The sequence below is a fragment of the Pagrus pagrus genome, assembly GCF_965226575.1.
Source record: "Pagrus pagrus genome assembly, chromosome: 2".
Classification (NCBI taxonomy): Eukaryota; Metazoa; Chordata; class Actinopteri; order Spariformes; family Sparidae; genus Pagrus; species Pagrus pagrus.
In genome coordinates, this window is record NC_140186.1 from 37,197,966 (window position 1) to 37,222,292 (window position 24,327).

Below are 24,327 nucleotides of genomic sequence, written 5' to 3' on the forward strand. Positions count from 1 at the left end.
TCCACTCCGCTCCTCCATATATCCTCAAGTGCTGGAAATTTTAAGCAATACAGTCATTTCAAAGCATATATAGCGTTATTATACCATGTCACATTACTGAACAGGATGTACCATTGTGGATGGGTGACTCTCTTGTAACGTGGCTGTTGGAGGGTCGCAGGACATTGTGATGGGAGTCAAGTTGAGGTCACTTTGAGGATGTTGAATGGTGAGGCTGGCGGGGCTGGTAGGGCTAGATGATGATTGTGTGGGGGGGCTGGATGGTGGTTGGGTGGGGGGGCAAGCCAGAGGAGAGCCACTACCTTTGAGGAGCTTCCAAGCCCCTGGAAAACTTCCTCCCTCATCACCCAGGCTCTCCACTTTAGCCGTTGTCACCTAAAGTATAAAAATGCCAAGTGGTGTTACATTCCAAACCATTTATCCAAGTCATTACCACAACCCCTTGACTTCATAAATATAAAACTAATACACACTTACCTCATACTCAAACATTAAAAAGTACAGGCTGTACATGGTCGTAAGGTGTTTCTTTGATCGCAGGCCAAACATTGTGGCCTGCAGGTAAGGGTCCCATGTTTTCTGCCGCTTATGGGCCAGCTTGTTGAGGGACCTGACAATTGTGCATATTAGTCAACAAAACAGCAGCCATTTTATGTCACCAATTCAGTCTATACCATTCATGTCATGGGTGTATGATAACCTGCCAATATCACAATATGCATCCTACCTCTGGATGGTGCCATTGAGTTTCTCCACCAATCCATTTGTTTGCGGGTGATAAAGGGCACAGAAGCTCTGCTGAATCCCCAGGGATTCACACAGTCTGAGATTCACCTTAAATTAATTTTTGAAAATAATTACTTACCAATAATACCAATAATTAATTACCAATATACCAGAGTGAGATATAAATGTTTCTCATATTTTTACCTGTTTTTTTTAACTCTGTGCCCTGGTCTGTAAGCAGTCTCTGAGGTGCACCAAATTTTTATACAAAATCAAGAATGCACTTGGTCACCTCCACTGCAGACTTACTCTTCAGAGGGTAGGCCTCTGCCCACTTTGTGAAATAATCAACCATTACAGAAATGTATTGATTACCATCCTCTGTAACAGTCAGCCTCATCAGGTCCATCCCTACAAGTTCAAATGGCTCTGAAACCTGAAAATAGCATAGGATAATTAGACATCTGTACAAGAAGTTGTTGGTAGGTAAGCACATTTGTGAGAGGCAGTTGCACAAGTAACCTCACTTCTATTGGCTTGTACTGAATCTTTTCTTTTAGACTGGCCCGCTCGGCCTTGCAGTCTGGACCCTGGGCAACCTGAAGCAAAAAAATCAAATAAATGTGGCTCATAGGCCTTTGGTTTCAAAAAGAAACTGTTTAATTCAATCCAATGTATTATTGCTTCAATTTAAAAGATTGTTTTGTTAAGTAGGCCTTAATGTAAAAAACTCAATGGCAAATTTGGGTGAGCCGACTTACTTACCCACTTGCGGATGTCAGCCTCCATTCCAGGCCAGTAATAACGGCTGATTAATGCATGATGGGTTTTTTCTACACCACAGCAGGAGCCCAGTGGAGCGGAGCGGGAGCGGATATGGATTTCTATACATGGGAGCGTGGAGCAGAGGACTTGCAATTCACCGCCATAACGCTAGAGGCGTGTGTGTGGCAAAACGGCTGGATAGTAGTAATCAGTAGTATCTTTGGGTGGACGACAACTGCCGTTAAACACGAAGAAGACAATTCACCACGCGTGTTAATTTCGTCAGACGAGACGAGACGAAAAATATTCGTCAACGATGGTTTATTTCATGACGAAAACGAGACGAAGACGAGACGAAATCAATGCCCTTAAACACTGACTGTGACGAAATTAACACACATTTTTTGTTGGCGAAAAAAGACGAGATGAAATCTACTTAATCAAATAAAAACTTAATACAATGTGTCTCTTTTTTCGTCACAGACTTAAATTACAATCCAAAAAGTGCCTTCACTGGATGCGCGTCAGTTTTTTTCTCCTCCTGCGCTGCCGGGGGGGGGGGGGGGGGGGTGTGTGTGTGTGTGTGTGTGTGTGTGTGTGTGTGTGTCTGAGTGAGGAGCACACACAACACCGTTGCTCTGTGCTAAGTGCGGTGAGTTCAAACAGAGCTTCTCTGGTGAAACGTGCTACAGAGTAATTTCACGTGTTAACCCGTGTTTCAATAAATGTACTCCTGCCTGATAAAACGTATTATTCCTGAGATGTCGTAGCTTCATCTGGGTCGATTTACCTCCTTAAAAAAATAAAATTTGGTGGGATCTTTGGCAACCTATTGCCTATCTTACTTCAGACATCACGTCAACAGTGTTTTTGGTTCACATCTGTGTGGCATGGGCCGACAGAAAGCAGCAACACGTGTCTTTGCAGCTGCTCCTCTAGCAACGTAGCATTCCAAATCATTCAACATGTGGAGCTACTTCATCAGGTAATAATGACATAAATCTTGTGAGATGAGTGAGAAAAAGACTAAAATGAATCTAGCGGTTTGACTAGATTAATTGTGATTAACATTACTGTCAATCTGCTTTCAAAGACTAAAAAAAGACTATTGACTAAAACTATACTAAAATACTTTGGATTTTCTTTGACTAAAACTAGACTAAAATGCCAAGACTTCGTCGACTAAAATGGTGACGTTGGATACAGTATGTATACAGCATCTTCCAGGACCCAGAGTCGAGTCTTCTTTTAGCTTGATGAATGAGGTCATTGACCATAGAAGTGGAAACATGAACATTTCAACATTCAATGCCATTCAAACGGTCAAGTACACCCTCCAGTCCAGGGAGAAGACAGCTGTGGAGTTCTTCAAAAGGGAGGATGTGCAGTACGGGGAGGTGGACCGCACACTGTGCAAGAACAGTCTACATCATGGCCCCTGAGGAGTTGTGACTGTGGTTGGCTGGAAAGTGTTTTTAGGACAATGTCAGTGGGCTTTACGATACTATACGTTTGATACGCAAGTATATTTTATTATCAGACACTATTGCTAAGATGGATGGAGAGAGCTGTGTTACACACATACTTTATGTGGTTGTGATAGAGCTCACATATATTTACTGTAGGACAGCAACTAATTATTGTTTTCCTTATCGATTAGCCTGTTATGTTTGGATTAAAAAGACTTTTGTAGCTTGTTACGGCCTCCATCTGTAGTGATTAAATTAAACCTCAAACAAAGGGTTGGAGGAAGCAACATACAACGGACACCACTCACAAGGTTCAGATTTCACTCAAAAAGGCTTTATTAAATCAGTCAATCAGTCACCAACGGACACTGCGCAGAGCTCGTAAAATTGTTTTCGATCCCACTCACCCTGCACACTATGTCTTCCAGCTGCTGCCCTCTGGGAGACGCTACAGGACAACTGTCTCCAAAACAACCCGCTTCAGAAACAGTTTCATTGCCACCACAGTAAATATCTTGAACTCTGTACGCTAAGGAACAAGCATGGCCCTACATAAATTGTAATTGTATGTTTGTCTATATATGTTATATGTCTGGAACCTGTACCAATGAGCTGTACTGGAAGCAAATTCCACCCAGCCTGGCTGTGTGGTCATTAAAAGAATCAATCAATCAATCAATTGAATAACAAACAAAAGGGGGCTGAAGGTCCCGGCTAAAAGGAACAAAAAGGTGGTTTGGCGCTGGACCAGCCACGCAGTGGGCCGATGTTCCCCACGTCTCCCCCTAACCTAGCTATGTGGAAAAACTAATCCTAAACAAAGAAAACCGATAACAGGACTACCGGTAACCTCCAGCCCAAACTAGCACAATGAACCAAAATCACGAAGCCCCAGCACCAAAGCGTACGTGGAGGCTAAGAAACCAACCTTTTCAAAGAGGAGAAGCAAGAGGACAAAACAACTCCTCACAGGTGCGCTGCTGCTCATGTGCGTGTCCAAGCTCCCCTGTCCCTGCACCCTCTGCCCTCTTATCACCTCCCCCACTCCAGCCAATCACCGATCACACTTAGATGTGCTCAGGTAAAGAGTGGGGGGGGGGGAATGAAATTTGGGGAGAGAGGGAGAGCAAAACACACAACAGAGGCCGTTGATCTGTTGAAGCGCGGCTTCTGTAGTGCAAACGCTGTGAGGGAGACTCGCGTGAACGAAATGTACTAAATGACGTTGTTTCGAGTAAACTCTGGATGTCGCCACTTCAGGACACTTGCTTGGATCACAGCGAACGAGCAGTATGGAGGAATATTACAAAGTTTTTGTGTAGTTTTATGAACCTTTTCGTCTTGGGCACCATTGACGCCCGTTATATGGATTTTTGCTGCAGGATGGTACCCCCGCGGGTCTCCAGCTGCACTTTGAGGAATAAAAAACTACACTGGATTTCTCATCAGCATGAGGTTGAGTCAATAAAGACTGAATTTTCGTTCTAGAGTGAACTATTCCTAAGGACACTTGAGCAGGCTTCCAGATGCAGAAGAACGAGCTCTGACCTTGTGGTGGGGAAATGTTATCACGTTATCTTCATCTAACAGATACGTGAATGACTGTGTGTTTGTGCTCACTCCTCCCTCTGCTGTGTTTGTCTTTCAGAGGATGAACGTGGTGGTGAAACCTGGGGTGCAGATGCTGATAGGTGGATCTTGCTCTCCGTGTGTGATGCTGTCAGTGTCTGCCATCGGTGTGACTGACACTGCCGACAAGAACAAGGAGCACAGTGCCAAGATCTTTGAGTTTCTGACCAGAGAACTTCATCTGACTGAAGACAGGTGAGCATAAGGAAGTCCCTGCTGGGCTTGCACATATGCTGTCACTGGACAGTGTTGTAAAATGTGCCCATAGGTCAAGCATGACTAAAACTGAAGATACCATGTTAAAATATTCTTTTGATAAAAGTTAGCGATACAAACATTACTTGAGTAAAAGTATCAAGTATTTTGAGTAATATAGTATTTTATATTAAATGTGCTTTAAATGGTTAAAAATATCAAAAGTAGTAAGAGTAAATTATACATATATTTACACGTACAAGTGCACTGCCCATTTAAAACATGGTGTTCAGCACTGATTATCTGGTGATGTGAAGGGTGTACACTAGAGCATGACATTTTTCGGGAATTCCCGCGGGTCACGTGATTCCCGTGGGATTCCCGCGGGATGGGAGTCAAAGTTTTATTAATCCCGTGATTGGGACGGGATGGGAATAAAAATCAACGGGAGCGGGCAGGAGCGGGAACGCCATTAATAGATGATGATTTTCAGCCGTGTTAAACAACCAAAAGGACAGACACGTCCATTTTTGTAGTCATCTTTCAGTGAGCCAAAACTATTTTGACTTGCGTTAGAACTACACATCCAACAGTGCTTTGACTTCCGGCCGGGCCGGCCACTAAAAAACGGAGTGGGATGGGAGTGGGAGTAATTTTGAGTGGGAGCGGGATGGGAGCGGGAGTCATTCTACAGGAGTGGGACGGGATGGGATTTTTTTTTTTACTCCGGCCCGGGATTGGGATGGGATGGGATTTTTTCTCTGGGAGTGGGATGGGACGGGAGTGAAAATCCACTCCCGTGTCATGCTCTAGTGTACACATCCAGTTTTACACCTCTTGAACCACTCACAGATTCATCTGCGTATCAGACGTGTTTGGTGCCCCTGGCAGCCTGGCCCTTTATAATAGAAACCCTGCTTTGAGTTAGCCTACAGGTCTGTAGGTTTATCTTTTAACCCTATTTAAAAATAAACTACAGCTAACTTTTCAACCCTAAAATCAGTAATAATGTAAGATTATGTCCAGCTTTAGTTGATCTGTCCATTTAACAACAAGATATCAGAGTTATCTCACACACTTATCAACTCAGGGCTCTGATACAAAGACTGTTGTGTCTTCACTACACCATACAGCATGTCACCTTGTCCTGGTCTTCGCTGCCGTCATCATTCTGTGTTCATAATGTAGCTGCACTTTTTTTGCCTGCAGACAAGCAGGACTTTACATTAGGCAGGCTGAACTGTCTAAAGCCCTACCCACACACCTCATTCATTACCCTAGCTAAGCATCTGACCAGACTTTATCTTATTCGTGTTTACAGCACATGTATGCCTCGTGTACGTAAATGTTCATGTGATATACGTTTTCAGGTGTGTTGTATGGACGGAGATTACTTCTAAAACAGTGCTAAAACGCTACAGAATGTACAGTTTCTCAAAAATCCCTGTGTACGTGTAGATTAGGCCTTAGTTAAAAACTACAACATGCATTAGCTTGGATTCACAGATTCACCCTGTTGAATTGGCCAATTATCTCACCGGAAGTGATTAATCATAACTTAAACTAACTCTCCAAGAGAGCAGAATTCTTTAATCTTCGAAACATCACAGAGCAGCTGAGAGGTTTAGAACTGCTGATTTTATCCTTTCAAACTGTATTCACATATTTTAGTTAATGAACTGGGGAAATGATTGACAGCCTTGTTCTGATTCACAGGATTGTTATTCAGTTCCTCACGCTGCAGCCTCACCAGGTCGGGAAGAAGGGAACCGTCATGAGTTTCTTGTGAAGGACATTGTTTTGGACAAATCTCACAGTCTCATTCCTCAAAGAAAAAGAAGAAGATGACTGATTAGATCAGCACACTAATTCATCATACACCAAGTAAAGCTAGTCGGGGAGAGTCAGTTACTGTATATTCATGGCATATCCAGTTACACATTCTGCGCATCTGCAGAGTTTCTTAAAGCTGTAAAACATTGTCATCAGTTAAATTTTTAATGATTAAAGGACCTGTTACTGTAACCATTCCTAAAATCACTTGTAATACATACTATGAAGGAGATCATACTAGAACCACATTGAATAAAAACAGTCAATATTTTCAGGAAAAGATATATTTTTAAATATATTTTAACTAAAGAGGTGGATGAGATGAACTGGACTCTGTCTCTTCTGTGAATCCTGTAGCCTCCATGAAACAAATACAGTTATTAAAGCAGTGATTGATTTTGAAAGGATCCCCTCTGAGTTTTACTTTCCTAAAGTCTTATAGTCTACACATCTACACATTCACCTAACTCACAGGTTAGCATTAACTGTCATTATGAGGAACTCACAAGAAAGGGGAGTGTTTGAATGAAAGATGCAGAGACAGAATTTCCTCAGATCATGTGTATAATGACTGAAAGGATTAAGCCAGGTTTCCTGCAACCCAGCTCAACAGTTATGTGCAGTAATGTTACATAACCTGCTAACACACAATAGATATATCTTGTGTTCAGACACACACACTCCATGGTCCGTGTGTGTAACATGCTGGGAACCCACGCTGTTCAGTTTGCTGAAAGGCGAAGCTGCTATGTTGTTATGCTACCAGCATGCCGGTCCTACAGTCATTGTCGGCATCCACGGATGAAATAAAGTTTTTTATAAACTGGTGCACAAAAAAAAAAAAACGAGTGAATACACATGACACACTACATTACACTCTGCTGTGGTTTCAGTCATTCATGCTGCCAGTCTGATAACCAGCTTATGTGATTGGCCACTGACTTTTCACAGCATCATCATGACATCACAATTTTAATTTGTCCAGTGCTTTATGATCACATACCTGCAAACCTTTCGACAGTGTGGCTGATTTAAAATTTATACCGTGCCCACTAATTTTGACAATCAAAAATACAACCTCAGCACCAGGCTGCAATGAATACACAGTATTCAGTAGCGAGTATATTCATTTATTAACTAGTGAACTATTTAACTAGCTCAATAATTTTGAAGAATTGAGGTCTGTATGTGTATGAATTTGATTGAACTTCTCTGGAGTCATGGCTGTTGGTTAAAACAGAACTCCCAAAACTTCACTGAGCCATAGAATCAATCAGTACATTTAAAAATATTTAATAAGTTTTTCCATTTAAAAACTTGTATAATACAATGTTATATAACCACTAATTTCTACTGTAACACAACCAGCACATAGATAATTCTGAGTTATATAAGCATCTGTCACCTTTCACCCAGGCTACACAATGTCATGTATATACAATGACGCAAGGGACATGAAAACACTACTGAGAACAAAAACAACAGATAGACAGTAATACACACAAAGAAACAAACAAAGAAATCGAACAGAAAAAAAAAACAAAAAAAAAAACGAACAAAACTTGTTTGGATTGAGAAACACAACGAAACCAAAGACATTGAGGTATCTGAACAACAGCACATTCTGTATTATGAGTAATGAGACTGTGATAGGGTGTTCATCTGTGAGAGGTTTAAGGAATGCAGCTGCATGTGTGTGTGTTACATGTTAGCTATAAGATGAGGCCTAAAAAGGTATTGAACTGAGTTCGGCTCTCATCCCAATTGTTTGGATCTGGCTTAACGTATACATTTCCATATAGAGACAGAGAGAGAGATGCAGAGCATCTTTAGGTCGTAAAATCCAGAAGTGACATCAGCAGAGTTAGGCAACGTATAGATTCAATTACTATTGGATAGATGGACCTTCAATCCACCAAAAGTGACCAATTAGAAGAAGTAGATAGTTGTAGGCAGAAGGGATCTAAAAAGGCCCACACAGGCAGAGAAGATCAGATTGTGGTGGACTTGTAGATTTCCTAGAGCAGAGAGGATTTCTGATAGAGCAGAGGGCAAAGCATTTTGGGCATCCTTTGCCAAGATTTGAGAATACCAGGGAGTGCACACTCTGGTTCGGACGCTGGCTTGAGATCTGTTTCAATAAAGATTGCTCTATCTTTCACCCAGCCTGCCTCCGCAGAATTTCTTTATCAACATACTACACACCGTCACCTTTGGAGGACGACAGCCCATACACTTCAACATACAATATAATAAAGTGCTACAGTGCTCAAGTAAGGTGTTGCAGTGCTCATAAGAGTTGGTGGGGTTTGAATCAGCTGTCAGAGGTGGGTAAATGGGATGAAGTGCAACAATGCAAAGACCGGAACACGATTTCTTGTTGGGAGTTGTGCTAAAATGAAATGAGAGGTGGTACATTTGTAAAGTGCTGCAGTGCTCCTTATGGTTTACCCATGTCACTGCGCATGTCCATGGGGGGTCATGCGCAGTGGCATGGGGAGCTTTGTGTGTTCACTTAGAAATGATTACAGGTCTGGTTGGACTTGAGCCAGTTTTTTAACTGCCTTTTGAAAATAAGGAAAGTAGAGCAGTCTCTTATGGAGGCTGGCAGGCCGTTCCAGATTTTGCTGCCTCTGACTGATATAGCAGATTGTGAGGAGGTGCGCCTAAATGCAATTGCACAGTCTCTTCTACAGTTCTCTTTATAGTAGCTCTAGTGTTTGTGCCGTTAGTGGATTTGCGTTCAAAGAACTGACTCGGGTGGAGGTGCAAGTCCATTCGAAATCTTATAAACACAGCATGCAAGTTTGAAAGTGATAAGACTGTCAAAACTCAGTAGATTATGGCGTGTAAGGATGTCACAGTGATGGTAAAATAAAGATTTTTTGTCAAAAATTTTCAGGGTTTTTTTATAGAGAGATTCAATGGGTTTAAGTATGGTTTTTCCCGTTAAAGACCGAATTGTGAAGCAGTACTCAATATGTGAGAATATCATAGAGTGCATAAATATTTTTGCTGCGTCTTCAGTTAATGAGGATCTTATTTGCCTGAAATTGCTCAGATTGAAATTAACTATTTTGATTACTTTTTTCACATGCTTTTTGTAGGATAGGGTAGGATCTAAAGTGACACTGAGGTACTTAAACTCTGTCACCAAATTAAGTTCCTCCCCTCTCAAAAATACATTAGAATTTTGCATAACAACAGGTTTTTTAGAGAAAGCCATACAAACCGTTTTTTGCGTATTTAAATACAGACATGAGGCAGTGAGCCATTCTTGAACATTGGACATGACAGATGTTAGTGTCTTCGACACCTCACTATAGTTTTTACCGTGAGCGAGGACAACGGCGTCATCTGCATACATCTGGAAATGGACATTGTTACACACATCTGGTAGGTCGTTTATACAGTACAGACCAAAAGTTTGGACACACCTTCTCATTCAAAGAGTTTTCTTTATTTTCATGACTATAAAAATTGTAGATTCACACTGAAGGCATCAAAACTATGAATTAAAACGTGGAATTATATACTTAACAAAAAAGTGTGAAGCAAATGAAAATATGTCTTATATTCTAGGTTCTTCAAAGTAGCCACCTTTTGCTTTGATTACTGCTTCACACACTCCTCTTGGCATTCTCTTGATGAGCTTCAAGAGGTAGTCACCTGAAATGGTCTTCCAACAGTCTTGAAGGAGTTCCCAGAGATGCTTAGCACTTGTTGGCCCTTTTGCCTTCACTCTGCGGTCCAGCTCACCCCAAACCATCTCGATTGGGTTCAGGTCCGGTGACTGTGGAGGCCAGGTCATCTGGCGCAGCACCCCATCACTCTCCTTCTTGGTCAAATAGCCCTTACACAGCCTGGAGGTGTGTTTGGGGTCATTGTCCTGTTGAAAAATAAATGATGGTCCAACTAAACGCAAACCGGATGGAATAGCATGCCGCTGCAAGATGCTGTGGTAGCCATGCTGGTTCAGTATGCCTTCAATTTTGAATAAATCCCCAACAGTGTCACCAGCAAAGCACCCCCACACCATCACACCTCCTCCTCCATGCTTCACGGTGGGAACCAGGCATGTAGAGTCCATCCGTTCACCTTTTCTGCGTCGCACAAAGACACGGTGGTTGGAACCAAAGAGCTCAAATTTGGACTCATCAGACCAAAGCACAGATTTCCACTGGTCTAATGTCCATTCCTTGTGTTCTTTAGCCCAAACAAGTCTCTTCTGCTTGTTGCCTGTCCTTAGCAGTGGTTTCCTAGCAGCTATTCTACCATGAAGGCCTGATTCACACAGTCTCCTCTTAACAGTTGTTCTAGAGATGTGTCTGCTGCTAGAACTCTGTGTGGCATTGACCTGGTCTCTAATCTGAGCTGCTGTTAACCTGCGATTTCTGAGGCTGGTGACTCGGATGAACTTATCCTCCGCAGCAGAGGTGACTCTTGGTCTTCCTTTCCTGGGGCGGTCCTCATGTGAGCCAGTTTCTTTGTAGCGCTTGATGGTTTTTGCGACTGCACTTGGGGACACTTTCAAAGTTTTCCCAATTTTTCGGACTGATTGACCTTCATTTCTTAAAGTAATGATGGCCACTCGTTTTTCTTTACTTAGCTGCTTTTTTCTTGCCATAATACAAATTCTAACAGTCTATTCAGTAGGACTATCAGCTGTGTATCCACCTGACTTCTGCACAACACAACTGATGGTCCCAACCCCATTTATAAGGCAAGAAATCCCACTTATTAAACCTGACAGGGCACACCTGTGAAGTGAAAACCATTTCAGGTGACTACCTCTTAAAGCTCATCAAGAGAATGCAGAGTGTGTGCAAAGCAGTAATCAGAGCAAAAGGTGGCTACTTTGACGAAACTAGAATATAAGGCGTATTTTCAGTTGTTTTACACTTTTTTGTTAAGTACATATTTCCACGCGTTAATTCATAGTTTTGATGCCTTCAGTGTGAATCTACAATGTCAATAGTCATGAAAAGAAAGGAAACTCATTGAATGAGAAGGTGTGTCCAAACTTTTGGTCTGTACTGTATACAAGGAGAACAACAAAGGCCCAAGAATAGAGCCCTGCGGAACCCCAACAGAACAACTGAGATAGGGGGATTTAACATTATTAATACAAACACATTGTTTTCTGTTTGATAGGTAAGATCTGAACCACTGAATAGCCTCTGTAGAAAAATTAAAATGGGATAGTTTAGATAGGAGGACCTGATGATCCACCGTATCAAAAGCCCTTTTTAGGTCAAGAAACACTGCCATGGCACAGGGACTGCTATCCAATAAATGCCTCACTTTTTCAGTGAGCATGCAGGTGGCTGTTTCTGTGGAGTGTAGAGCTCGAAAACCGAACTGCATATGATGCAGAGGGGTGTGACCTTTATCCAGATGTTTGGTGATTAGACTGGCCATCCACTTCTCAGCCACCTTGGATATGATAGGGAGAATGCTTATGGGCCTGTAGTTTGCCATTTCAGTTTTCGTACCAGATTTAAAAATAGGTGTAACCAAAGCAACCTTCCACTATGATGGGACGGTGCATTGCCTGATTGACAGGTTAACCAGATGTGTGAGTGGTTTCACTAGGTAGTCAGCATTAGATTTTAGAAAGTTACTATCTAGCCCATAAGCATCTTTGGCTTTGGAGGATTTAAGAGATCTTATTATCTTTCCCACTTCAGCTTCAGTGATTTCCTCCAGTCTAAAATAGGGAGGTCATTTTTGATGGGACATGCTTTGTACATAGAAGGTTTAAACAGTTTCACAATTTGAGTGACAGAGCTTATGAAGTATGCATTTAGTGTTTTGGCAAGAGTGAGGGGATCTTTCACTAGAGCATCATTTATTTTCAATTCGAAGGTATTATTGGTTTTGTTATTTAGTCTACCTGTGAGTTTGTTGATACAGTCCCAAACCTTTTTTCCATTCCCTTTGTGACTCTCTATTATATTTATATAAAATTTGGCTTTTGCCTTTCTTAGGGTTTGGGTTACTAGGTTTCTAGCATGGGTGAATTTTTGCCTGTCCGTGGTCAACCCCGACTTTAATGCCTGTTTGAGAAGTTGGTCTCTTTTTTTCATTAAAATTCTGCAGCGGTCGTCTATCCATGAAAGGGTTACCCTCTGCCCTTTTCTATGGTTCCCCCTTCTGGTGAAAGCTTCCATCACTTCGCTGATTTTAGACAGGAAGACAGAGCAGCCGGAATCAATGTTATCACACAAAAAGATTTCGTCCCACTCAAGACGCTCTAGGGCTGCCACAAAAATTTTTGTTGAAGATTCTTTGGAATGAAACTGGCAGAAGGTTGGGGCCTGTGAGGTCTGTTTAAGCGTTTTTTTGATAGCTTCCTGGAAAAAAAAATTATATTATGATCTGACATTCCAGTTAAAAAATTATAGGTTTTAGTAATCCTTTCTGCTCTGTTGGAAAACAAGAGATCTATTCTGGTTCTGGAGTGACTGGTGACCCTCGTGGGTTGCTCTATTAGTTGTGAGAGATTAAAGTAGTCTGTAATTTGTTTGAGATTTTTCCTGCCCTTTTTATCATCCCAATTTACATTCAGATCTCCCATAATGATTACTTCTTTGTTTACATTGCAGGTATTTAAAATTGTTTTTAATTGCTCATAGTGCTCTACTTTAGCGGAGGGCTGGCGGTATAAACAAAGCAGAGTGAAGGACATCTCTGTGGACAGAGTAATATTTACTCCGACACACTCAACTTGAATTTTATTCGGCCATTTGATCTGTTCACAGTCCAGCGTGTTCTTAACATATAACAGGGCCCCACCACCTTTCCCTTTTACTCGATCGTTTCTGAAGACATTATAGCCCGGCATGCTCACTAGGGCTTCAGGGGATAGTAGCTTTAGCCAAGTTTCAGTTAGACCCAGACAGTCAATGTTTGAATTCATTCGGGATGGTGGACGCCTCCGTCAGCTCCGCTGATGTCCGCGGTTGGTGGTGTTCGCTCCCCGGGAGGCGCCGGCGGTAGCGTGTGCATCGGGCCAGCGATACAGGTGGAAGCCGCCATGATGATAGCCGGGGTCTGGTAGCCTTGCCCCGAGGCAATGTCGCTGGTCCCCAAGCCCCCACCACCACGTTCCAACTCAGCTCGGCGGACAGCGGCGGTGACAGCAGGGAGACACCACCAAAATATCGGAGGAGGTAGGTGAAGCAGAGCCAGCAGATCGCTAGCCCGGCTAGTTGTTAGCTCCGCTGGATAAGCAGCTGCCGTGCTGCTGGTGGCTGGGTGTAGCAGGCTATTGTTGTTAGCCTCTAGCCGCTGAATTGGGCCTAGCGTTTGTGGGCCAGGATTTACCTCCACATCGCCAGCTAGAAGTGCCATGATTGTCAGGAATAGCAGCCTTCGTGTTACATTTGCTGGGGTAGTTGACTCATTTTTTGTGGGGGTGGAGGGTGTCCTGGCTCGTCCGTCGTGTAGGATTACCGAGTACAGCAGGTGCTGACTCCCAGGTGCCGGAAAGAAAGTGTTTTCTTTGTTGTTTTCAGCTGCTAATCGCTGCCGTGTTGATAATAGAAGCAGGCATATTGCAAAAACGACACTTGGTATCCAACTGTGAGACGGAGTTTTTGTTTTTAGCACAAACGCAGTACCTGCCGCAGCACCTGCAGGACCTGCCTCCCTTTGTGTGTGCTCGGCCGCCATCATCACCTGTCCGCATGCTTATTCAGTCTGATTGTTGCTTCAACTTTTAACTGCTGAACACAGATCAGAGAGTACTGAGATGAAGCAAGAATATTCAGTCTTTAGCTACTTGTTGATAAGTTGTCAGAATGGGGCCAGAGGACTGAAGTCACAATGAGGCCCCACCTTTTCATTGGCCGCAGGCAAGACTACTTGGCTAATGGCTAACTAGCAGTTTGGTCAAGTTCTTTGCATTGCGACAAATCTCCATTCTACTGGACTCTTCTCAGCTGCTGCTGATACCAACTCTTGTACAGAGGTGCATTCACCGCCCTGACACCTCCTGTAAATACCAAACTTCAGCTAGATTTGTTGATGTACCAGAGTCAGTCAGTAGACTCAGTTCTTGTTAGCTTGTCATATTAAAACATACGTAAGATGAGTTGGTAGATTTGTGTTTCCTGTAAAAAATAATATGTATATGTACATGTAGTATATGTAGGTGACCTTGGGGGCTCCCAAATAAGATTAAGCATATTGATTAATTTCCACTTGATACCATCACACCATGTCAGTGTGCTCTGCACTCATAGGTGGTTTTACCATGAGGCCAGAGTAGGTATTATCCTTGGGCCTCATCCGCCAAAGGGCCTTGTGAATTTGTTTAATTATTTTTTTAAATTTATAAAACAGTTTTCCTTTCTTGTCCCTCTAAACCTATGAAGTCATACATAAAAAAAATCTGTCTTTATGTAAATGTGACCTTTGCAATGAAGTCTGTATATTTGCTAATATTTGTCATGATCCACTTTTGTCATATGACCTTTAACCTGCATTTGCACTGAATCAAATGATTTAGCAAATTAAGTTACTGTGAGGGACCGAGTCAGTCGGCAATGAGGACAACAGGTAGTAACTTCAAAAAAAGGTTGTTTTTTTTTTTATTTACCCAAAATATAAAGCAAACAAAATTTCTCAAATGAAACTAATAAAGAACTGGGCCCGTAAAAGAGGTCAAATCAACAGAACTGTACAAACGTCAACTGAACTAACTAACCGAGGACAAACAAACTAAACAGACCTCCCTACTGAACACAAGAAGGGAACTTATATACCGGGTGATCAACCCATATTAACACAAAAGGGATTAACATAAACACTGAACACAAAAGACAACAGCTAATTTACAAACAAAGCAAAGCAGGAACTTAACTCATTAGAATAAACACAAGTATACCTAACCCAACCAAATAAAATTACCAATTGTCTAAAGAAAATAATAAACGGTAACTAATGCACTAAATAACCCCCCCCATGGTGTACTGGCCCTTTGGGTTAGCCCAATCAGCAATCACTGCTACAAAATGGCGGAGCTTGTGGGGCGGATCCCTTTTGTGATTTCCTGGATCCCAGCAGCAGCACCAGCAGCACCGGTAACTCAAAAAAAGAACAAACAAAACATTAGAACTATACTGAAACAAAGACTGTACAAAAGCTAACTAAATGCGTGTGCTTCAAAATAGAAACTAATGTACTGTCAAATAATAAAGTGTGTTATATGAAACTGAAAACCTGTGTGTGGTTTATTTCAATACTAAATGTTAACTATTGTAAACCAACTTAATTAAATGTATAATATGTATAAATGAGATATGGCTAACTTAGATATAAAACAAAATGTGGGTGCAGAAGGTTACCACCGCTTCATGGTTGTGTGGCCACAGCTGTGGCCATCACAGTTACCATCAGAGACAGACAATTGTTACCTGCATGAAGCATCATTCTTTTAATGGGTCCATTACTTCGGTTTTAGGACCAAATACCTAGGTAACTAATAATGCTGTGGCTCATTTGAAGGGGCACTATGTAGTTTTGGATAAGAAACTCAGAATTTTAATATTTACAATATTAATGAGGTAATGATACAAAACTCTGAAATATTTATTTTCTCCATAAGTGAATAAACAAGCTGTTCTCAGAGGAAAATAAGGTCCCAGAACACTGTTTGAAGCTAGAAAGGTGGCAGGGTACGCCACATATAAACAAAGTAAAACAGTATAAATTGTGTTGTCCTTTAAGGTCAGTTTGTTTATTCGGTTTATTCAGTCATGAAAACAAAGAGAGCTTGTTTATTTAGTTTGTTTAGGCAGAAAAAAAATGGTGCTTTATCTTGGTTTTAATGGCGAGGTACTCAAATTTGACTCTCCAGGGGTCCGTCTCACAAAGCAGGTTCAACAAACTCTAAGTCTAACCTTGAACTCTGAGTTGATCTACTCTGAGATAGGAAACTCTGATTTTTCGGTTCCAGAACAGCTGATTTGAGTTAGTTTGATCAACTCGGAGTAGTTTCACCTGGAGTTAAGCGCGTGCACCACAAGTATAAAAAGACAGCATCAATGGAGCCCCGATTCATGAGTCACCATGGCAACGGGGAAGAGGAGAGCTACGTTTTTCACCCCACTGGAATTGGAAATATTAATGCGCTCATACGGTGAGTTTGAGCACGTTTTTAGAAGGAATTGTAACACCGCTGCAGCAGCAAAAGAAAGGGAGACGGCGTGGGAGAACATTGGTGCTCGAGTCAATGCGTAAGTTTAAATGTAGTCCTTAGCAATCACAATAATATTACAGGGGGAAACTGCTTGAGTGGTAGCTTATTAATTAATTTCATTTAGGTGCAATCCCGCGGGGGAGAAGCGCACTTGGCAGCAGCTTAAGATGAAACATAAAAACATTGTTCAAACAGGTAAGACCTCACATAATCTCATGGGGGTACCTCATTTTGATCATGTTTTACATTGTAAAGTAAATATTAAGTGGCTGTTTGACTGTACAGTTGTTTTATCCCCAACATAATGCTGTTTTCACACACATAAATGTCTTCTCATCTATATCATGTTCTGTTAAATAATTAAGCCTATTTAAACTAACACAGACTTCTACTCAGCCAACAGAAAGAAAGCAGATGCCCGTAAAACGGGTGGTGGCCCAGCACCGCCACCTCTAACAGAGGCAGAGGAGCTGGCCCTAAGCCAGAATTTAGGAAGGCCAGTGGCTGAGGGAATCCCTGGAGGGAGCTCATCCTCTGAGCTCACCCCCAAAGACACAAGTGCTTTTATAAAATGTAATATGCCTAGACCTATATATATATATATATATATATTTTTAAGCCTATTCATAAAAATATTTATTTCCCTTTCATGACTTTTTTTTACTTTTGTCCCAACAGATTCTGGTGCTATCTGCCTGGTGGAGCCCACTCACGCCACAACAGACCTTGTAACTGTAAGAAGGCAATACTCCAAAGATTTTGTCAAATGGTAGTTTAAATATACTGAAACGTATCACTCATCTAGGATGAAGAGTACGAGGAAACTGTATCTGCTGCCTTTACAGAGGGGGATCCAGAAAGGCCTAAAGAGGTAACATCTTGATATGTTACTGATAGTTCTCTTCCCATTTACATTTCTTAAAATTCTGGTGGAATATAGAGTGACATTTAGCCTACACTGAAGTATTAACACATTCTCATCCTTTTTTAACAGGGCATGGCTGGGCAGCAGCAGGAGGGTCCCTCAACTTCCACTGCACAGATTGACACAGTGAGATGGATGTTCAGTAAACACCAGAGATTCATTCTGTGGAATTCATGTGCAACTGTATAATGTCCTCCTTGTATGTATTTCCAGTTACCAGTCAAAGAGATTTACAAAATTCACCTGCTGAAAAAAATTAAAAAAACTGACAAAGAAATGCAGTACTTGGACCGCCAGATTAGGAGGGCAGACCTAGAAATTGAAATACTGGAGCACAAGTTAGAGGTAGGTGCATCGTCAAAGGTGAATTATGTTAATTATGTTAACTATTGGAACATTAACTAAACTAGCTCTTGTATTTGCAGGAAATAAAGAAGACCAAGTGAAATGTGTATTATGTCTTTATTTGACTACTGTGGTGGTGGTGATGATGGTGACTCAATCACTAAAGTGATGATGGCATATGGTGTCTCTGACTGCTCTGCCATCCTGCATAGCTGACAGGTGGACAGGGTCTTCAATTTGTAGGGCAGGGTGTTGCTCTCCTCTAATAGTGACAATATTATGAAGAACAACACATGCCACAATAATATCACAGGCCCTCTCAGGGGTCACCCTGAGATGACGTAGGCACTGCAAACGGGCTTTCAGCAGGCCTATGGTCATCTCAACCCGGGCTCTCGTCAACCCGGTTGAAGTTCTGTTGAGGGCCTGGTTCAGGGTCAGGGTAAGGGGTCAGCAGCCTAGGTTGGCATGGGTAACCCCTGTCACCCAGCAGATGGCCATCAAACTCTCCTGTAATGTATAGTGGATACATTAGAGTATATTAAAAGGAGGGAGACAAGTGAATTATACAGTATTGTGCAAATCTTTAGGCTGCTTACCACGTTGCAGTCTGTTGCTCAGGTTAGACTCCCGATAAATCCTTGACTCATGAACAGACCCAGGCCACTTGGCCTCCACATTGGAAATTATGGATGCAGCATCACATACAATCTTGACAGTGCAGAGAATGACAGATGTTGAACTATGATGCAGTCTTTAACATTTTGAAACAGTAGTCAATCCACATGTACCTGCACATTTATGCTGTGAATGGACTTCCTATTCACATAATCTGCTTCATTATGTGATGGAGCCGTGATGGGGATGTGTGTGCCATCTATGCAGCCAATCACACTGGGAAATCCTGAAAGAAATTAAAATTAATAATCCCAGTCTGAGGTTGCAGAACAATGTCATTTACAGAATATTATTTAATATTCATTTAATGGATCTCTACATCATTCACCTGCAATCCTGTGGAACTCCTCTTTGATGGCTCTGACAGGTTTATGTCCAGGGAAAATGATAAAGATGGGTAGTAGCCGTTTCAGGGCGAGGCACACTTTTCTGACCGCTCTGCATACAGTTGCCTTGCTCAAGTGCTCTGCATCTCCGACGTTGTATAAAAAACTCCCATTTGCAAAAAAACGCAGCGCAACACACAATATCTGCTGAGATGTGAGAGGATGACTTCGGTTGGTAATGTTGGACATATAAGGACGGATTAGGTTGTGTATGTAAATGATGGACTGTGACGTGAAACGGTACCGCTCAAAAAGATAATTGTCTGGAAATGCAAGAACATCTATGCGCAGTCTGATAATCATCTCCCGACGAATATTTAATTCTCTGCGCAGTAATGCTGCACCTTCATCCACGGGATCATTATCAAAAGGACATGCCATGGTAGTGAAAATAGTCGCCACCTAATATAACTTCTAATGTAGGCCTACTGACTGATTTTTGCAATGATTTTCTCAAAAAACAGACGGCAGAACTATATTACGCCAAAACTCGCCTGCTGACTGAATGAATGAGGAAATCAAATACCGTGTGTGGCTGAAAGAGGGCGGAGACCAGAGGTGGACAGAGTACACAACTTCACTACTTGAGTAAAAGTACAGATACTCCTTGTCAAATATTACTCCAATACAAGTAAAAGTAGCTTAGTCAAAATATTACTTAAGTAAAAGTACTAAAGTATTTGTTTAAAAAATTACTTAAGTAAAAGTATTTAAAAAATATCTCAGGAAATACAGGAAAGGAAAGTAGCTTAATGTCATTATACAATACACTGATGCGATTCTGCTACAGACGTGTTTATAGCTCAAAAATAAACAAATAAAGGCAAGAAGCCTCAGAACACAGACTCAGCTGCATTCATCAACACATGAAATATATTGCAGACAGCTGCGGTCAGTTCAGTATTTTTTTGCATCTGACATCCATGCTTTCTCTACATAAAAAAAGATGTAGATGTAGGCACTACAAGAACTTATATTGACATTTACAGATAAACAACTTATTGGCTAGTTTACTTTACTTATATCATACATCATAGCCAAAAATGAGCCAGATAACCCACATCAAAGACAGCCGCACCTCACTAACGCGCGCACATCCACTTTCTCTCTCTCTCTCTCTGTGACACACACACACAGACACGCGCGCGCGCGCGCACGCACACACACACACACACACACACACTCTCTCTTTCACAAACATTAAGCTAACTAACGTTAGTAGCTACTTTACATACCGCGACGTGCTTTTTCAGGTTGGAAGACGAGTCTTTGTAGTCCGTGATATAATTGGTCCGCGGTAAGCACAACAAACATTTAAACTGAAACGAATCAGTTTTTGTGACAAAAATCTCAAACATGGGTTTGAGATAAGGCCACGGGTGCTCATGACGTAGTACAGGTACGGCAATACGACTAAGACAAACCATACGCGAATCAGCAGAAACAGTTTATTTTCTCTGAATTTTGCAAAAAAAAAAAATCATCAGCTGATCAAAAGTAGCGAGTAACGAGAGCATCAATAGAAATGTAGTGGAGTAAAAAGTACAATATTTGTCCTTCAAATGTAGTGGAGTGAAAGTAAAAGTATCCCCCCAAAATAATACTCAAGTAAAGTACAGATACTCAAAAACTGTACTTAAGTACAGTACTCAAGTAAATTTACTTCGTTACTGTCCACCACTGGCGGAGACAGAGAGAAACTCGAGGTTTGTTGAGAACCGACCAGGTTAGGTTCATAGAGTATGTTACCATGGTAACTGACCGAGAGCTTAAGTTACCTCTCTCTGTGAAACAGGCTAGAGTTACAGTACCCCTCTTTCTCTGGTTTGAGTTATCTCCCTTTGTGAAACGGAAAACTCAGAGTTTCCCTCATTTCAGGGTTAACAGACTCAGAGTTCTCACTAAACCTGCTTTGTGAAACGGACCCCAGGACAGTGATGACGATCACTTATCTCAGAGTGTGGACAAATACTGTCAGCATGTTTAACACGAGAAGCTTGAAGAAAGTGTGTGTGAGGAAACACTTAACTGAGGTTTGTGGGTCAGAGCATAACTCGCAAACGTGATGACACTTTTCACCACACAGTGCACCATGTGATTAAAAAAATATTTTCTCTCTCCATTCACTACCATACACTTTTCAGAGTTTTTCTCAAATAAGGTCCCATGCTGTATATGGAAGCAAATCTGGACCATAATCCAAATTAAAATGGATTAACAGAAATGCTTTTTCATTTTCAGAATATAGCTGCATTTTTTGAATAATAAATGAATAATAAATCATCCAAACTGCATTTTCATTTTCTTCTTCAAGACTGCTCATTCTGTGACCTAATTAAAATGGAAAAGAAAAGGACGTTTAAGATTTAATTTTCAAAAGATGCCCCAGCAAATAGTTACCAAAATTCAATTTGAAATGTCAAATTTGAAAATTAAAATGCATTAGCAGAAAGGCTTTTTCATTTCAAGGTCATAGCTGCATTATTTGACTTATAAATAAAATTAATAATAAATGATCCAAACTGCATTTTCATTTTCTTCTTTAGGTTGCACATTTTATGACACAACTAGAGGACATTGCTTTTTCGTTTTCATGCCCGCCCCGCAAAAAGAGTCCATAATTCAATTGAACTGGCAATCCCAAGTGGCGCAGGAGAGTGACATCAGTGGCCGCCCGGCCCGTGTACCTTCCGTTCATTCTATTTCCAATTTTGAAACGAAAATCGAAAAACGAAAAAAACAGGCATTTTTCATTTTTCAATATATGTAGCAGGTTTTAAAAGACCAAACAGGAGCAGTTTTCTATTAAAATACAGCCATAAAATTGGATTTTGTGTTGTTTTCCTATTATGGATTTTTATATTCCCAGATAAACACGAAGAATCCAATCTATGTTAATCCAAAATGCAAAAATGCGGGGATTTTTTTAACATCTGTATTATTACAAGGTCAACCGGAAGCAGCATACCCGGAAGCAGTATTTTAGCCTTTTTCCCATGATTAGCACGTCTTTAGCGGTCTTTAGCCAAACAGTAGCAGATTCGGTTGGCAGGAGTTTGAAGCCCGGACGAGATGGTGTCTCTCGAGCCCTATGGACATTTAATAAGAGAAATGGTAGCTCAAAATCTCTCGCACGCGGACATTTATTACAGTTAGGTGTGCAGAAAGGATGTTCTGAAATGAGCGTCAGGAGATTTTGTGCACATCACAAACCTCCACACAATTGGAGGTTACGATCAGCAGGGCAATAAATCAGGTAGGTTATTTTGGTTTTCTTTGACAAGTCACATTTACTCTGTTACATTTACTTGATTAGGTTTTTGGATAAATTGTACGAGTAGTTTTACATCATCTCCATACTTTTTACTTACTTAGTATACTTGTGAAGAAGAATGTACTCTTACTCCTCTACATTCGGCTACACTGAGCTAGTCACTTTTCTTTTTTACCCATTCAGTATTCTAGGCAGCATTATCATCATTACACACCCCCATCTGTTTTATATTTCATATTTCATGTTGACTAGGTTACATTTCACGGCTTATGTTGATTCATCAGAAAGGGTCAACATATGGCCGAAGGATGATGACCGGGTACCTGTCTGCAATGGGAGTGGTTGCTGGTGAACGCCGGGTGGGGAAGATTTAGAGAGCAACTCATCGCCCCTATCCCGAAATGCGCAAATGTGTAAGTATCTTTTGCGAGCCTTTAATGTTGTGGTATATGGTATAATGTATTTTACTAGCTGACTTTTACTTGCTTATTCCCCCAAAGGGCGCACATAACCTTAATCCCGTCCCCTACAGTGCGGAATACATGGGACACATCGACACATCGACCAGAACGAAAAATTGGTCATGTTCGGAGTAACACACGTTCTCGCAATAGATGGGTACAGCACTAAGGTCGTTGCCCACGCAACCATGCCTGTCAAAAATAACCTCACGATCTATGAAGATGTTTACAGGTTTGTACGCTGCTTCTTAACCTTTTTTTTTTTTTTTGCTTTAATACCCCCTTCCACTGATTTCTGAATCCAAGTATCCCCTAGGGCAAAAACACATTTTTCAAAACAGTTTTTTGTGACTGTTTCTTTTTTTTGCAATTTTTTCCCACCAGAAGCCTACAGATGACTCTAGATGTGATTTATTAGCTGGAAAATACAATTGGGACATAGCCTGAAGCCTCACACAGTTCCACTACAAATTTGAGAAAAAATAAATTACATCTAGAGTCATCTGCAGGCTTCTGTTGCACAATTTATTTAGGTATGTCATTTCATGTAATTGTGGACACGATGCACTCATAGATTGCAATATTCTTGATCTATCCTATATTGCAGAGTCAACATTTGATTGAGTCATGTTTCACTATTTTATAGATCAGCAGTTCTTGAATATGGGATGTGGGACCAGGTCAGGGTGGACCATGGCCGGGAATTCTACTCGCCCTCTACATGCAGGAGATGCTGTCTAACCACAGACACAACCTGCAAAGGCAACCATATCTCCAAACACAGTCAACAAAGGTGAGGTAACGGCTTCCTTAATGTACAAAATGTGCCTTGTTTATGCCTGAAATGAGACTATGCTTTGGAGATGTTACTCAGATGTTACGTACTGAACAGCAAAATAAACTCTAGCAGTGATTGTTATTGGAATATATAGCTAACAGAACATATCACTTAACCTTAACCAGATGCACCCTTGAGTAGGGATGCTTGTAGGCACCCTACACATCAATGGTCCTCCTCCTTGGACTCCCAATCAACCCTCTTCATATTGTCTGTTCATTTTTTACATCTGATATAATCCTATTTCCTCTCACCATGTTGATTTTGCAGACTAAATTGAGTGGGGATTTTTTTTTTAAATTGAGTGTTGGTTGTTACATTATCCACCAAAAAAAAAAAATCTACCCTTTTCTTGTCTACAGAATCATACGGTAGAGCGAATGTGGGTAGAGATCAACAACCGGGTAAATTACCCATTGAAGGAGGCCCTCATGCAGCTGCAGGATCAGGAAGTCCTCAACATGGAAGCAACGTCACCAGATACTGTACATCAAACCTTCCCGCTTAGCTGTGCAAGATTGGCATAACGAGAGCTGTACTTGCATGGAATGTGAAGTGTATGGGCTGTTGTCCTCCAAAGGTGTCAGTGTGTAGTA

The 24,327-nt window shown here is 41.3% G+C and overlaps 2 protein-coding genes across 3 annotated transcripts in view; both read left to right on the forward strand.

Annotated features, from left to right (window-relative positions):
* Positions 1–7,024, forward strand: part of ddt (D-dopachrome tautomerase) — a 37,820-nt gene extending 30,796 nt beyond the window's left edge. The window contains exons 2-3 of the mRNA XM_084383006.1: positions 4,609–4,784; positions 6,501–7,024. Of these exons, the coding sequence (XP_084239132.1) occupies positions 4,609–4,784; positions 6,501–6,573 (249 nt within the window). The 3' untranslated portion in view covers positions 6,574–7,024. The remainder of the gene's footprint in view (positions 1–4,608; positions 4,785–6,500) is intronic.
* A 4,604-nt stretch (positions 7,025–11,628) lies between these two features.
* Positions 11,629–18,894, forward strand: LOC311268864 (uncharacterized protein). 2 transcript variants are annotated; one of them, XM_084372793.1, is made up of 7 exons: positions 11,629–17,019; positions 17,221–17,397; positions 17,503–17,558; positions 17,630–17,695; positions 17,819–17,875; positions 17,963–18,094; positions 18,175–18,260. In XM_084372793.1, exons 1-7 carry the CDS (start codon positions 16,992–16,994, stop codon positions 18,193–18,195), a joined length of 537 nt encoding a protein of 178 aa, XP_084228919.1. In that variant the 5' UTR covers positions 11,629–16,991; the 3' UTR covers positions 18,196–18,260. The 2 variants fall into 2 exon arrangements, with proteins under 2 accessions (XP_084228919.1, XP_084228918.1); XM_084372792.1 differs by having other exon boundaries at positions 17,963–18,894.
* The last annotated feature ends 5,433 nt before the right edge of the window (positions 18,895–24,327 follow it).